We start from the raw sequence: 13,669 nt of genomic DNA on the forward strand, positions 1-13,669 counted from the left end.
TTCCTCCAAAAATACTTTAGAAAAAAGACAATGACATTGTCACAGAATTCTCAGATACTGTAAACATATTTTGTTTATAGACTACCAGCTCAGATATAAACAAACCTATATTTTACTATGATTTTTTGTACCTTCATGGAAAGATCATCACTTCACAGGTGTACATGAGAATAGCAGTTTTTTATAGCTAGACCTGATGTAACCCTGAGTAATTGAGTCCTCCCGGTTTTTATTATCTTCTAATAAAGAAATATTACTTCACTAACTCAACTCATAAATTGATGTATTTAACTCGAAAATTTAATTACAGAAGAAATGTCATGAGAAACTTCATCCATCAGACTCTATACAACACGTTTTTTAAAATTTTGGGGGGAAAGTTTATTAATTTTTGACGGGGGGGGGCAAGGCAAAGAGAGAGGGGGACACAGATTCTGAAACAGGCTTCAGGCTCCGAGCTGTCAGCACAGAGCCCAATGTGGGGCTCTTCTTAGGAACCATGAGATCACAACCTGAGGCAAAGTCCAGCACTGAACTTGACTGAGCCACCCAGGTGCCCCTACACAACACTTTAAATATCCTAACAATACCCTTTCTAATGTTACTTATGAAAGGGCTCATGTTCCACACTGACTATTAAAGAGAGCTTACAGTAAGCACAACTGACATTGAAAAAAATGCCAAAACACCATGGAAGAAATTATTAAAATGAAGCTCAGAATATCTTTTCTACATCACACCAGCAAACCTAGAAAAAGTGAAAGAGCCCAAACTTCTCTAAGTTGAGAAGAGAGTGTACCTTGTTGCTATGCCATGACAGTGATATATAAAAAGGTGCTCTTTCGAATGCTGCTAAAATATCAAAGGATTACAAGAGTCAAGAATCATGTTAGAGATGAATGGAGCCTTATGATGCTTTATTAGAAATGTAAAGTTTAAACTGTCAAATAAGAAAATACAAAAGACCTTATTCTATCCCGACTTTGAGATTTCACACGAAAAGCAGTTTTAAAAAATTAAATTCTTCTTTAACAAAGTGGTAGAACCTTTAAGGACCAAAGGAAAGGCTTACTGATGGCATAAAATTTTGAAATGCTAGGATATCCTTATATGCATACCTGAGGCCTCAATCATTGGGAATACTTGCAACTATTCTAAGTTCTGTGGACCCTTGAGTCCAGTCCCATTTAGCTTTCTCTTCACCCTCCAATGCTATTTTTTACCTTTCTATGACTTAAGTGTAAGCAATGGGATAACCCATTGTGCATGCTTTCCTGTCCCATAATGAACTGGGTTCCAAAAGCAAGTCTCAGCTAACCTGAAGTCGGGGCTTAATAGAGAGTTATATGGGCCCTCTGGCCCTATGTGTATGCTGTCTGACGGTGGGCAAATTACTCAACTTCTCAAGATGTCATTTACTCATCTGTGAAGAGAGTTTATAAAAGTACTCTACACTAGGTTCCAGTGAAGGCTAGTGGCTGACATAAAGGCTCAATAAATGATCATATTATTAAGAATTATCTAGTCTATACTATCATAATGAAAATATGGTACTAGCATAAAGATAGACACACAGACCAAAGGAACAGAACAGAGAGCCCAAAAATAAACTCACAGATACATGGTCAACTAATCTTTCACAAGGGTGCCAAGTACACACAATGGTAAAAGGATAAGCTCTTCAATAAATGGTGTTGGAAAAATGGATATCCACATGAGGAAGGATAAAACTGGACCACCTTCTTACACTATATACAAAATTAACTCAAATGGATTAAAGACTTAAAAATAAGGTCCAAAGCTATAAAACTCCTAGGAGAAAATATAATGGAAAATCTCCTTGACATTGGTCTTGGTGACTGACATTTTGGATATGACATCAAAATCACAAGCAACAAAAACAAGTGGTACTATATCAAATTAAAAAGCTTCTGTACAGCAAAGAAAACAATCAACAAATTAAAAGACAAGCTATGGAATGGGAGACAATACCTGTAAATTACCCATTTGACAAAGGGTTACTATCTAAAATATATAAAGAAGTCATACAATAGCAAAAAGAAATCAACCCAATTAAAAAATGGGCAAATGAGTTGAACATTTTTCCACAGACATAAAAATGACCAACAGGTACATGAAAAAGTGCTCAACTAATCATCAGGGAAATGCAAATTAAAACCATAATGAGATACGACCTCACACCTGCTCAAATGGCTATTATCAAAAGACAACAGATAAAAAGCACTGGCAAAGATGTGAAGAGAAGGTAACACATACTATTGATGGGAATGGAAATTGGTGAGAATAGGAAACAGTACAGAGGTTCCTCAGCAAATTAAAAATAGAACTATCATACAATCCAGCAATCCCACTTCTAGGTATATACATCCAAAGAAATGAAATCAGTATCTTAAACAGCTATCTGCCCTCCCACGTTCATTCCATTACTCACAATAGCCAAGATATGGAAATAACATAAATGTCCAATGACAGAGGAATGGATAAAAAAAAGTATGACTCACTCACTCACTGACTCACACACAATCACAAATATTATACAGCCTTAAAAAAAATAAAAAAGATGGAAATCCTGCCATTGACAACATAGATGAACTTGGAGAACACTGTACTAAATAAGCCAGACACAGAAAAACAAACACTGTATGATCTCACTTACATCGAGAAACTAAAAAAGTCACATTTATAGCAGAGAGTACAGTGGTAGTTTCCAAGGGCTTGAAGGTGAGAGAAATGGGTAGATATAGGTCAAAGGGTACAAACTTTTAACTGTAAGATGACCAAGTTCTGGGAGAATGATGATGAATAATGTAGAGCATGGTGACTCTAGTTAATAATACTGTACCGTATATTTGAAATTTACTGAGTAGATCTTAAATGTTCTTATCACACACCAAACAAAGGCAGTAACTATGTGAAGCAATGGATGTTTTAATTAGCTTGACTGTGGTAATCATTTCACAGTGTATACATATATCAAATCATCACACTGTACACCTCAAATATATACAGTTTTTATTTGTCAATTATACCTCAACAAAGCTAGGGGGAAATATTAAAAAAAGGAATTATCTGGTTTAATAAACTTACTTTTCCTCTCAGAATTTTTTTCTCTAACCAAAACTCTAAAAATCCCACTTCTCATTTTAAAGATAGAGAAACTAAGACGCCAAGAATTAGTGACTTGCTATAAGTCAAATGTTAAAACTGGAAAAAGAACCCAAGTCTCTTAACTCCAATTACTTTCCAGTATACCTTTTTGTTTCTAAAACTCCTTTATGGTACCATTTGGAAAATAATTTGACCTTTAAATGTGATAATGCTGGAGAAAAGAACTAGGTTATTCTAGCAAGGAATAATGTAACCACACATTGCTTCATTCCACCTTCATCAGAAAAAAGACAATCCCAAAAGCAAATTTATAGAATCAGTTATAGGGCAACTCTAGTTGTCAGTCAATGCTCAATCTTATATTAATGCTACTTGTAGTAATCACTGTTAGGTACATAAGTATCAATAAAGATAAATAAGCCACAAAGAGCTCATTTATGTCTTCTTTGTTCTGCTTAAGGAAACAATTGTAAAATGTCTTTAGAAAATGCTTCATCAAATATTTAATTTTTTAGTAACGCCAAAGTTAAAATTAACGATGGGGACTACTCACAAAAGTTCTCTTTGTGGTTAACTGGATAAATAAGGAGTTATTACTGTCGGTAGGTGGTAGGTATTTGATCTTTAGTGACACTAGGCAGCAAGCTGTATCAGCTTATGAAATATTCAGATATTTAATTCTCATGGCTTGGAAGAAAATTTTGGACACTGACCTTGCCACACAATAATAGGTTTCACTAGTTTCTTTAACTCATCCTTATTTTTGGTGAGCCATCATTAAGGTGAACCATGGTGGCACTTCATTAAGTTACAAACATCCACAGTGCAAACCCACAAATTGCAGTGATAACTTGTTAGCTCTTGGGAGGACTGAATTAACCTAGCACTAGTTGCTGAGACAATCGAGACCAGTCTCTGCTTACTGATTCCTGAAGCATTCATTACTTTACCACCATGTGTAATTAATTTTTAATATTCATTGAGAAAAGTACCTCCCACTATGATTCAAGGACAGCACAGATTCTAGAGGAGAAGAGGGCCAGACACAATCAAGTTCATATCCTTGAGTCCTCAGCAAGGATTTCTCTCTCTCACTTGCTCTCTCTCTCTCTCTCTCTCACATACACTTACATTGTTCTGTAAAAACAAATGAAGACATATGACCAATTCATATATATTCTATTCTGGTTACATTCACCATCCTGTATCCTACATGTTTAAATATTCTGAAAATGTCAAAGCATATCCTGGCACAGTGTAACAGTGCTGTTGAAAAAACAGAAACCCTATTCTTTAGTAATTCTATTAGCTCAGAAATCACGGGTGATCACCAACATCAGAGTCTTTTTGAGTTAGGAGCAACAAGATAGTTTTGTGGAATAAACACTGTATCTGGAATCAGATGATTTGCACTTTGAATCCACTTTCTTGATAAATGAACATATACATTGCATAGTATATAATAAGCACTAAAATGCTTTCCTCCTTTCTACCTACAGCTAGAGGCACAGCATAATATAGGGGAAGTTACTGAGGTATTCCTAAACCTATCTCCTCCTGTTATTTGCCTCAATAGCATTCTTTTGAAGTAAACAACACTGCTTAAAGGTATCTGCCATGGTTGTTCCTACTACATTTAAATAGTAGAACAGTATTTTTCTCTGTAATTGTTCATAATGTAAGCAAAGTCCTTACTTTCTTCAGAATTACTGCTAACCTATTACAATTTGTTTTGCAGAATAAACATAAATCTTATTCTCTTAGAATTAGCTGGGTGATGGGCTGGATCATGGTCAGTTTATGGGGTCCAAGTAAGGGATAGAGAGAAAGAAAGGGAAGTAACTTCTGGCTCTTCCATCAGTTCCTTAGGCTTTCCATACCAATAAATGAGTACTGTTCTCTCTTTCCTCCACTTTTGGCAAATTCTATTAAGAGACTATCAGTCTCAAATTCAACCTCTTGTTAAAATACAAAGTATAAAGGACAGAAACAGCATCAGAAATTTATCATTTAATAACAAAATTATATATTAAGGCAAAAGACAACAGTGCTTGGCACAGGTGCTGTGGAAAAGCCTATCTTGGTGGTGGTGGTGTTCAGGAATCTCAAGCTCTGGAAAAAAGAATGAACTAAAATTAAGACTATCATGGTCGTTAGTATGTATTACTTGGCAGAATATTAGCTACATGTGAAAGTTTTGATGAAACAGGTTTTTAGAAACTTGTTTAAATTTCAGACTTAAAAAAATCTTCTCTTATGAGTCATTTATTGAACATTGCCATTTATTTCCATTGTTATTCATTGCCATAGAGCCCAATTATTTCTTTGTTTTCTTATTCACATTTAGTCTGTATTATCACCAATAAAAACCACAAGGATGCCATTACCTTTCACCATTTACCAATGCCTAACTCCTAATTTGCATTAAATCCTTGAAGAAATGTATCCTGCAGTGAATGACATATCCTTCTATAAAAAGTACTGTAAATAATCAATTTTTAGCTCAGCATAAAGATATAAAATGAGTGTGTATATACACTCAATATACACACACAAAGCTACACACATAGTTAAACTGACCAAGATACTTTTATAAAACTTAGGTGTATGATATTCAATATGCTAAGAGTAAGTTAAGGGAGAGGAATATCATCTTTGAACATAAGACAGTAGTTTGAGAACAACTAACTTCCATAAATTCACTTATCTATTTTGCTATTCACTCCCTGACCTGCAAATCTCATGCACCATAAGCGATGGCAAAAACTAAATCATTAATGCTGCCGATCCTTAGTGTAAGTTCTCAAAGGCCTAAAACCTTTCCCAAAAATCAGTATTTGAAACCTGTCATTTTAGAAAAAACAAAACAAAGACACTTTTAACTATTTTTACTCAAGTATAGGAAAACTTTGAAACAAGTTCCTCTAAGCACTCTAAGAAAACTCATTTTAAAAGAGAGGGCCATGAGGAGGGCCTGATTTCTAAGAATATCAGCCTGAGAAGTAACTTTATACAAAGAGAATGTCTGAGCATCTCTAAAAAGGGGAAAAAAGTAATTAAAATGTTTCATTCCACAAACTGAGCATAGTGTAAAAAAAGACTCAAAAAGGAAAATTTAATGAAAAGATTGAAACACTGAAAGCAAATTAATTTGATTAAAACACAAAGACATACACACATTGTATGAAGTCATTCAATATTACATGCTAACTGGCTTTGTATTTTCTTTTAAAATGTAATCACAACTTAGCATAAAACAATAAAGCTCTCAAGATAACCATAAAAAATTCTAACAAATTTCACTCTGGAGTTTGTAATCTGTTAGCATAGTAGGCCTAAATAAATGTTCTGTTAAATCAGGGATCAATGCATGCTATTCTCCATAAAAGAGCCATATAAATTACAAGCTCTTCCATGCTTTTTCAACTAGATTTAGTACTTAAAAATAAGCAGTATTCTCCATTCAGAGTTCTCTAATGCAACTCCTTTTATATCTTTTAGAATTTATAATTCATCCTAGTGCTCAATCTTAAACACACACACACACACACACACACACACACACAAAAGGATTTGCAATTGCTACTTACTATCTTATCTTGCACAGTAAAATTGTGAGTATTTGTTCTGTTTCTAAATCCACAGGTTTTGCTCTGAGGTTTCAGAAAGAAGCAACTTTATTTTCTTTTGGTTATTACTCATGATTTTAGCTTACAGATGATTAACTTTAACACTAACATCCTGCTATATTCCCATTTGAGTTGTTCTATTTATCTCAAAGGTAGACTTTATGTATTACCATTACAAAAAAATAACTATTTGCATAATACTTTATGATTTTACATCTATTACAAACACATCACAGGGAGCCTGAGGATGCATTCAGCAGCTTGTCATTCACCACTTCAAGACCCTTCAGAACCAAACAAGGGGGAGGGTGACATTTTGCTAAATGGCAGAAGTAGAGAAATGAATATAAATAACAAACCTTGAAGTTTTAAAAATACAATAGAAATTTAAAAAATACAAAAATATGATTCACATGTATAAACGAGATAGTTTTAATTTGTAGAAGTCCATATCCTCTATATAGAGCAAGGTTATTAAAAGACTTACGTATCTTATGATACCGTTTCAAATTATCTAAAACTGTGCTACAAAAATAAAGAAAATTGCCATCTCGTTTAATTTTATAAATTAATATATTAAAACTGATTGCACCAATTACAGAATTCAGCTCTTCCTCAGCTTTATGAAATAACCTGAGTATCATTTCTTTATTATTATAGCCTAACCCTAAATATGCATATTAAGAATGTTTAAGAGGGAAATAATAATGATCTGACATGTTTAGAAATTATGTTGTTTCATAATTTCTTCTTGGTAAAACAATTACAAAGAAAAGTATTTGAAGCTTCTGTATTTTCTTCCATCACCACCGGTCCAGGGGAAAAAAAAAAAAAAAAACGAATGCTCAGTTATGTCACCTCCAGTCCAAATGCTCATAGCACTTGAAGCTTTCTGTAAACAATATGCCTCTGTACTAAATACATATCCCTTGAGCCACCATCTACTTAATTTAACATTTTTAAATGTAGTTTCATATGCAGCATAACACTATCGTAAATACACACACACACACACACACACACACACACACAGAGGAGTGTGCAAAAAAGGAAGGAGGTGGAGAGCAAGAAATGGAGCACGTTGTTGTTTTTCATTCATGCAGTATAGTGATGTCAGTGTCTGCAGCAGCAGCGGCGGCGGCGGCGGCGGCGGCGGCAGCAGGAGCCTTGACCTGTAGAGGCTAAAATCCACTGAAGTCAGAACCTCGCAGAATTCAAAAGAAACTGAGTAGATACTGTTTGAAAAATTGTTCAACTGTTCATAGTACGGATTTTAAACGGCTAACTAAACAGAATAGATTAGTTGCACAGTTTTAATTTGGGTAGAGAGGGGTAAGGCAGGATGTGAAGTAACATAAAGGTAATATAATCAGGGAACTGAGGGCTGAAGAGCCTGCATTCAAAATCCCTTAAATCTAAGGAGCTGACAAAACCACCTGGTGTTAAAAACAGCAGAAAAGCCTCTTCTCTTCCCAATATAAGCTCTCTGGTGATGCAAATCTGTCTGCTGCACAACCAGACTCAGAAAAGTGTTTTCATCATTATTACATTAAAACTGAATTAAACTCGGATGTACCACACTACAACAAAGAGGATAGTTTAAGCCTGATCACAAATTTCATTAAAACTACTTTGCTAGGGACCATGAAATTCTTAAGCAATTAAGACTTTTGAAAGATGCAGAAAAACAAGTTGTACTATGATGTGTTGTAAGATGTTAGTGTTTATCAACAAAAGGGGAGGAGGCACTACATAGCCATTATATTGTTACAGCAACTACTCTTACTCTGCCCACAAAACCCTCTGTACACAATCAGTCTGAAATGGTTATTTTATGGCTGTTACATTAGCCCCTAAAAGAAAATCCCAAAACTCAATCTATGCACTGTTGAAGCTAAATCACTCAAAAATTTCTCTAACTGCTGCCTTCTATTCGTTCTTTTACCACTCATTTCATATAGCTCCAGAAAATGTGTAAGGGAGCTGCATATGGCATTAATCTGTTAGAAAATGGTGGCCTTTTCTATAAAATACAGCCAAAGATGTGTGTTCAGTTGTGGTCATTATTAGGGCGATCACGTTGTTTTCATTCATTCATTCAGGATTTGCTGGAGGATGTCAGTTTCTGCAGCAGCTGGCTTGACCTGGGGGAGGAGTGGGGGAGCAAATTCCTCCTGGTGCATACAGATTACAGGAGCTATTTCTTGGTGCTCATGTACACATACCACTGCACTACATCCTACTCTGCCATACCATCAAGTGGTCTGAAAACAAGTGCCTTAGCAACATGCTAATTACCGGCCAGAAATGTTAAAAAAAAAAAAAAAAAAAAAAAAAACAACGACACTAAAACTGCAATCTATCACAACATAATCACTTTCTCCAAGTCTAAGACATTCATTAAAAAAAAAAAAAAAAAACTCCATTAAAAAAAAATTCCACATACCACATAACCGTACGAGCTCCACAGTGTTTCCCTTCCACGCAGAGAGTTTTCCACTCGGTATGATCAGTTGTCTCCACAATACTGCAGCAGGAGCAGCATCTGTAGCTCTAGCCTGGTATCTAATTATATTAGCTACTCCACTCTCCCTTATGAGCTTTAAGTCCCTGTTTTGGCTAATCTTCCTTTTCTCCCCCAGGACTCAACTAGATCATGCACTGTGTCCCCAGACATAAACAAAACCAAACCAAAACAGAAAACATTAAGGGAAGCCTAGAGCATCCACTAGCTCACCACTACCTTTGACACCTAACAAAAAAGAAACTTGAGATGCTTTAACAGCTCAACTGAACTGTTAAGTGTACTTAAACATGGAAGGAAAAAGTGAGCACACTCCACAAACAGGTCTTTAGAAAATTACCATGAAAATCTTGAGTTGGGCATTGACTATTTCCAGTGAAGTACTGCTCTGATGCATATGACTATATTAAGTAGAGAAAAAAGGGAGACGGGGAAAAAAAAAAAAAAGAAAAAAACACTATACACTTCAATTGCATACCCAAAACTGTCTCCTCTACACATCCAACAGATAATCCTTACATCATAACTAATGCCACCACCCTTCCAAAAAAGAAAAAATATATATATGCCAGTAATCACAGACACGTTAGGAACTTTGTAGGAAAGCACAAAGAGCTTGTAGATTACAACCACCACCTTATCGGCTGCCAGAGTTTGTGTGCGTGTATTTTTAAGTGTTTCGCCCAGCTCCTCCTTCCCCGCTACCAACAGCAAACACATGAGTGAGCTAATCAGCTCTTAAACTGAAAAACCTTTCGATGCAGGCGAGTGATGGAAGATAAAATCTGAGGGGCGGCATGTGGGTCAAATAAAAGTTGTTTTGCAGTTCGCTCCTCCAAGCCCCGCAGCGACCGCAGGGAGGTGAGATTCCCAAAGCCACTTTCACACCTTCGATAATGCACTAGCAAAGAGAAGCCCGGAGAGGCTGAAGTTTCCACGGAGGGAACCGTCGGGGAAGACGCAGCCCGGGAGGACGGAAGGGTTGGGCTCGCTACCTCTGCACACGGGCGAGCCGGGGCTCCGTCTCTCAGGTGAGTTGCTCCTCCGGTGGTTCTCGGGGGACCGTCTCGGGCGGCCCTTGGCCCGCGGCGTCGGCTCGGTCGGGGCCGCGGCCGGCTGCAGCGTCGGGCTGGGCGGACTGGGGCCGCGGGCCGCGCCGGGCCCCGGGAGGTTACCCAGCGAGGCGGCGGCGGCGGCGGCGGGTGGGCGCGTGGGACTGTGCTGGCTGCCCCGCAGGAGCTGGTAGGGCACCGTGGCGCGGATGGGCTGCAGCAGCCGGCCGGCTCCCGCAGCCGGGGCGCAACCCACGCTGCCGCCGCCCGCTCCGTTCCCGCTACCGGCGGAGGGGGCGGCGGGCGGGGAGCCCGCGGCGCTGCGCCGCATCCTCTGCGGCGGGGGATGAGGGGTCTGAGAGGAACTGGAGGAGGAGGCAGTGGACATGGTGGCTCCGCGGGCCCGGGACGACGCCGGCCGACACCGAGGCGCGGAGCGGGCGGCGCGCGAGCGTGTGGGAGCCGGCGCGATAGTGCGTGCGAGTGTGTAAGGGGGAGGGGCGGGGGTATCGGGGAGGAGGAGGAGTCTCTTGGCTCCCCCTTCCCAACGCGCACCCCCGCGGCCTCGGCGAGGGGGGAGGGGAAGGCTGCGAAAACAAACGCCCAACGGCCCCAACCGCCGGGCCAGGCTCGGTGTGGCGGTCACGGCCGGGGCCGCGAGGAGCCCAGAGCCGCCGCCGCCCCGGGCATCGCGCTGACAGGGGAGAGGGGCAACAGTCCGGATCACGCAGCCTCGGGGGCCGCTCGCTGCCTCGCAGGGCTGCACGCGCGGAATCGCCTGGCAACTGCAGGGAGGGCCCGGACCCCTGTTTCTGGGGATCTGGGCAGGAGGAAAGGGCCTCGAGGTGTCTGGCTCTCCGCGGATCCCGCGCCACCGCAAACGCCGCCGCCGCCTCCGCCTGCTCCTCACTCCAAATGGCAACTGATTCCCCACCCGCACCCCGCCCCCGGCACCGCCTACCGGCGCTTGGACCCGGCAGCTGCCGCAACGAGCATTTCCATTGGCTCTGCCGCTCTCCACCAGAACTCGAGTGATTGGTTGCAGAGTAGGAGTGAGAGGAGCACTTGCCAGTTAGAGTGGGACCTCCTACTTTGGAGGCGGGGCGTGAGGGAGTGGAAGAGTGAAGGGGGGGACTGGCTGAGGGCGCAGAAAGAGGCGTGAGAGTTGACAGCCCTTGGGATAAGACGGAGGGTTTGACTGGGCTGACCTAAGAAAGTGGGTCCGTGTGTGTCCTTGCGCGTGCCGTGACACCCACAGATACACACGCCGGTAAACAGGGCGCGAGGGCTCCACCCTCCTGGGCCAGTTGTACAACTTGAGACAGAGGACCCTTAAGGCTAATTTTACTTTGCAAGTACACCTGTTCTGGCGGGACGTTTTAGAAGTTGGAACCAGAAGAATATCCCTTCCCCTCTAACTTTAGTAATCGGAGCTTTTGTGGCTAGTAGACTAGTTAAAAGAACTTAAGGGCATCAAAAGCAAAGTCTAGAAGGATTGAAGAGTAGGCCAATAGTTTTATAAAAGTCTATCCTAACATTTGTAGTTACGCAGTGAAAAGAGAATACCATCTTATGTTCCAAGACAATAACTGTGAATTGCAAGGGTTAACCAGGAATTGTGCATCATTACACCATCAGTTAGATATATTAATGGAGGGCACCCTGTTGCCCTTCCCCAGAAGCAGATGGCCTCTTGGGAGAAATAAATGCCAGACTCGCTGTAACAATCCACTGTGGTAAATTTGGTTTTAATTCTGCAGTGAAACTGAAGAGATACAGAGAATTTGGATGACCAACAAAAGCCTAAGTTTACCCTATGGTAAGCCAAGGTTTTAAACCTTATACAGGAACAATTAATTTAATGGTCTACATCAGATACTCTCCATTAATTTCCATGAGATAAAAAAAAAAGAGAGAAGTGGGTTATTAGATTGGTCTGCTCTTGGTGTCTGCCCACACTGACAAGCTTCCTGTGATTTCAGGCACTCTATGCAGGGGTTAGTTTCGCTTAGAGGAGCCATCCCTCTCTGCTTCCTTGTACTCTAAGACCAAAAAGCCTACTAGTTTCTGTAAAGTAAATAAACCCAATAAAAATACAAGAATTGCATCCAGTACTTCCCATTAAGATTGGTGGTAGTTCCTCACTTTATCATACACTAGAATAATTCTAGTAACTAGCTAACATTTAATGAGCATTCATCATGTGCCAACCACTGGTATAAGAATGTTTTATGTGTTAACTCATTTAGCCCTCCAAAAATGCAAAAGGTAGATACTATTATTCCCACTATGTACTCAGCTAAGTCACAAAGTTAAATGTCTTGCCTGAGATTACTCAGCTAGTAAGTTGGGAGCAAAGAGCCTGACCTAGGTAAACTAACATGAGTCTGTGAGTAAGCCCTCTGTTCTAGCACATCACAGCTTAAAGCTGTGGAATACAAGATTGCTAGAGTATTTACAACAGTCCACAAATCTCTTATGTGAGATAAGTTCTCATTAGTTCAAAAGAAATTTTACAAGTGAAGGCAGCCCATTGTGTATTTTTTTTCTTTCCAGAATGACCTATTTTAATTTAAATAAAGTAAAAACCTTACTCTTGCAAATTTGGTGTAATTGATCTATTGTGTTAGTTTTTCCATCTAGACTCTTCATTGATTAGGAAATTGCATTCTTTTTTTTTTATTTTTTTTTATTTATTATTTTTTTTTTAATTTTTTTTTCAACGTTTATTTATTTTTCGGACAGAGAGAGACAGAGCATGAATGGGGGAGGGGCAGAGAGAGAGGGAGACACAGAATCCAGGCTCTGAGCCATCAGCCCAGAGACTGACGCGGGGCTCGAACTCACGGACCGCGAGATCGTGACCTGGCTGAAGTCGGACGCTTAACCGACTGCGCCACCCAGGCGCCCCTGGAAATTGCATTCTTTTATGAGGAAAAAGAATAAGTAGCTTCTTTCCAGTGACTTTTTCAGAATATCAAGAACAAAAACTTTAACAGATTAAATATGTGAAGTTAAAAGGCCAGTAAATTTCTAAGTTGTTGATTTGATTACAGCATAGTTTCATTATAGAAATGTCCTCCCTGGCCACTCCTAAATATAAGTATGGAACAACCTCAACACATTAGATTACAATAATTCTAAATTTAGACCTAGCCACAGTCATAATGATCAATACTGGGTTTGGATCTAAAACCACATACGTAGCCATATTTTAAAGGTTTTCTGTGTCTGTTCAAATTTACCATAGCCAATTACATCAGACATCTAAAGCAAATCTAAATAACCCACACAGACAACTATCATCTTAAAATCCTGTTTTCAGTTATTTGTAA

The 13,669-nt window shown here is 39.6% G+C and overlaps 1 protein-coding gene and 1 long non-coding RNA gene across 3 annotated transcripts in view; one reads left to right on the plus strand and one right to left on the minus strand.

Annotated features, from left to right (window-relative positions):
* GLCCI1 (glucocorticoid induced 1) overlaps window positions 1–11,251 on the minus strand; it is a 107,367-nt gene extending 96,116 nt beyond the window's left edge. The window contains exon 1 of one of the 2 annotated variants that reach the window (XM_086695515.1): window positions 10,278–11,251. In XM_086695515.1, coding sequence (XP_086551641.1) covers window positions 10,278–10,722 — 445 coding nt within the window. In that variant the 5' untranslated portion in view covers window positions 10,723–11,251. The remainder of the gene's footprint in view (window positions 1–10,277) is intronic. The other variant, XM_086695509.1, reaches the window with a different exon arrangement.
* Window positions 9,822–13,669, plus strand: part of LOC147583249 (uncharacterized) — a 208,609-nt gene continuing 204,761 nt past the window's right edge. Inside the window, exon 1 of the long non-coding RNA XR_015246804.1 lies at window positions 9,822–10,313. This is a non-coding gene — a long non-coding RNA (uncharacterized LOC147583249). The remainder of the gene's footprint in view (window positions 10,314–13,669) is intronic.

This window comes from Puma concolor, chromosome A2, assembly GCF_028749965.1.
Source record: "Puma concolor isolate L17-30 chromosome A2, mPumCon1.1.hap2, whole genome shotgun sequence".
Classification (NCBI taxonomy): domain Eukaryota; kingdom Metazoa; phylum Chordata; class Mammalia; order Carnivora; family Felidae; genus Puma; species Puma concolor.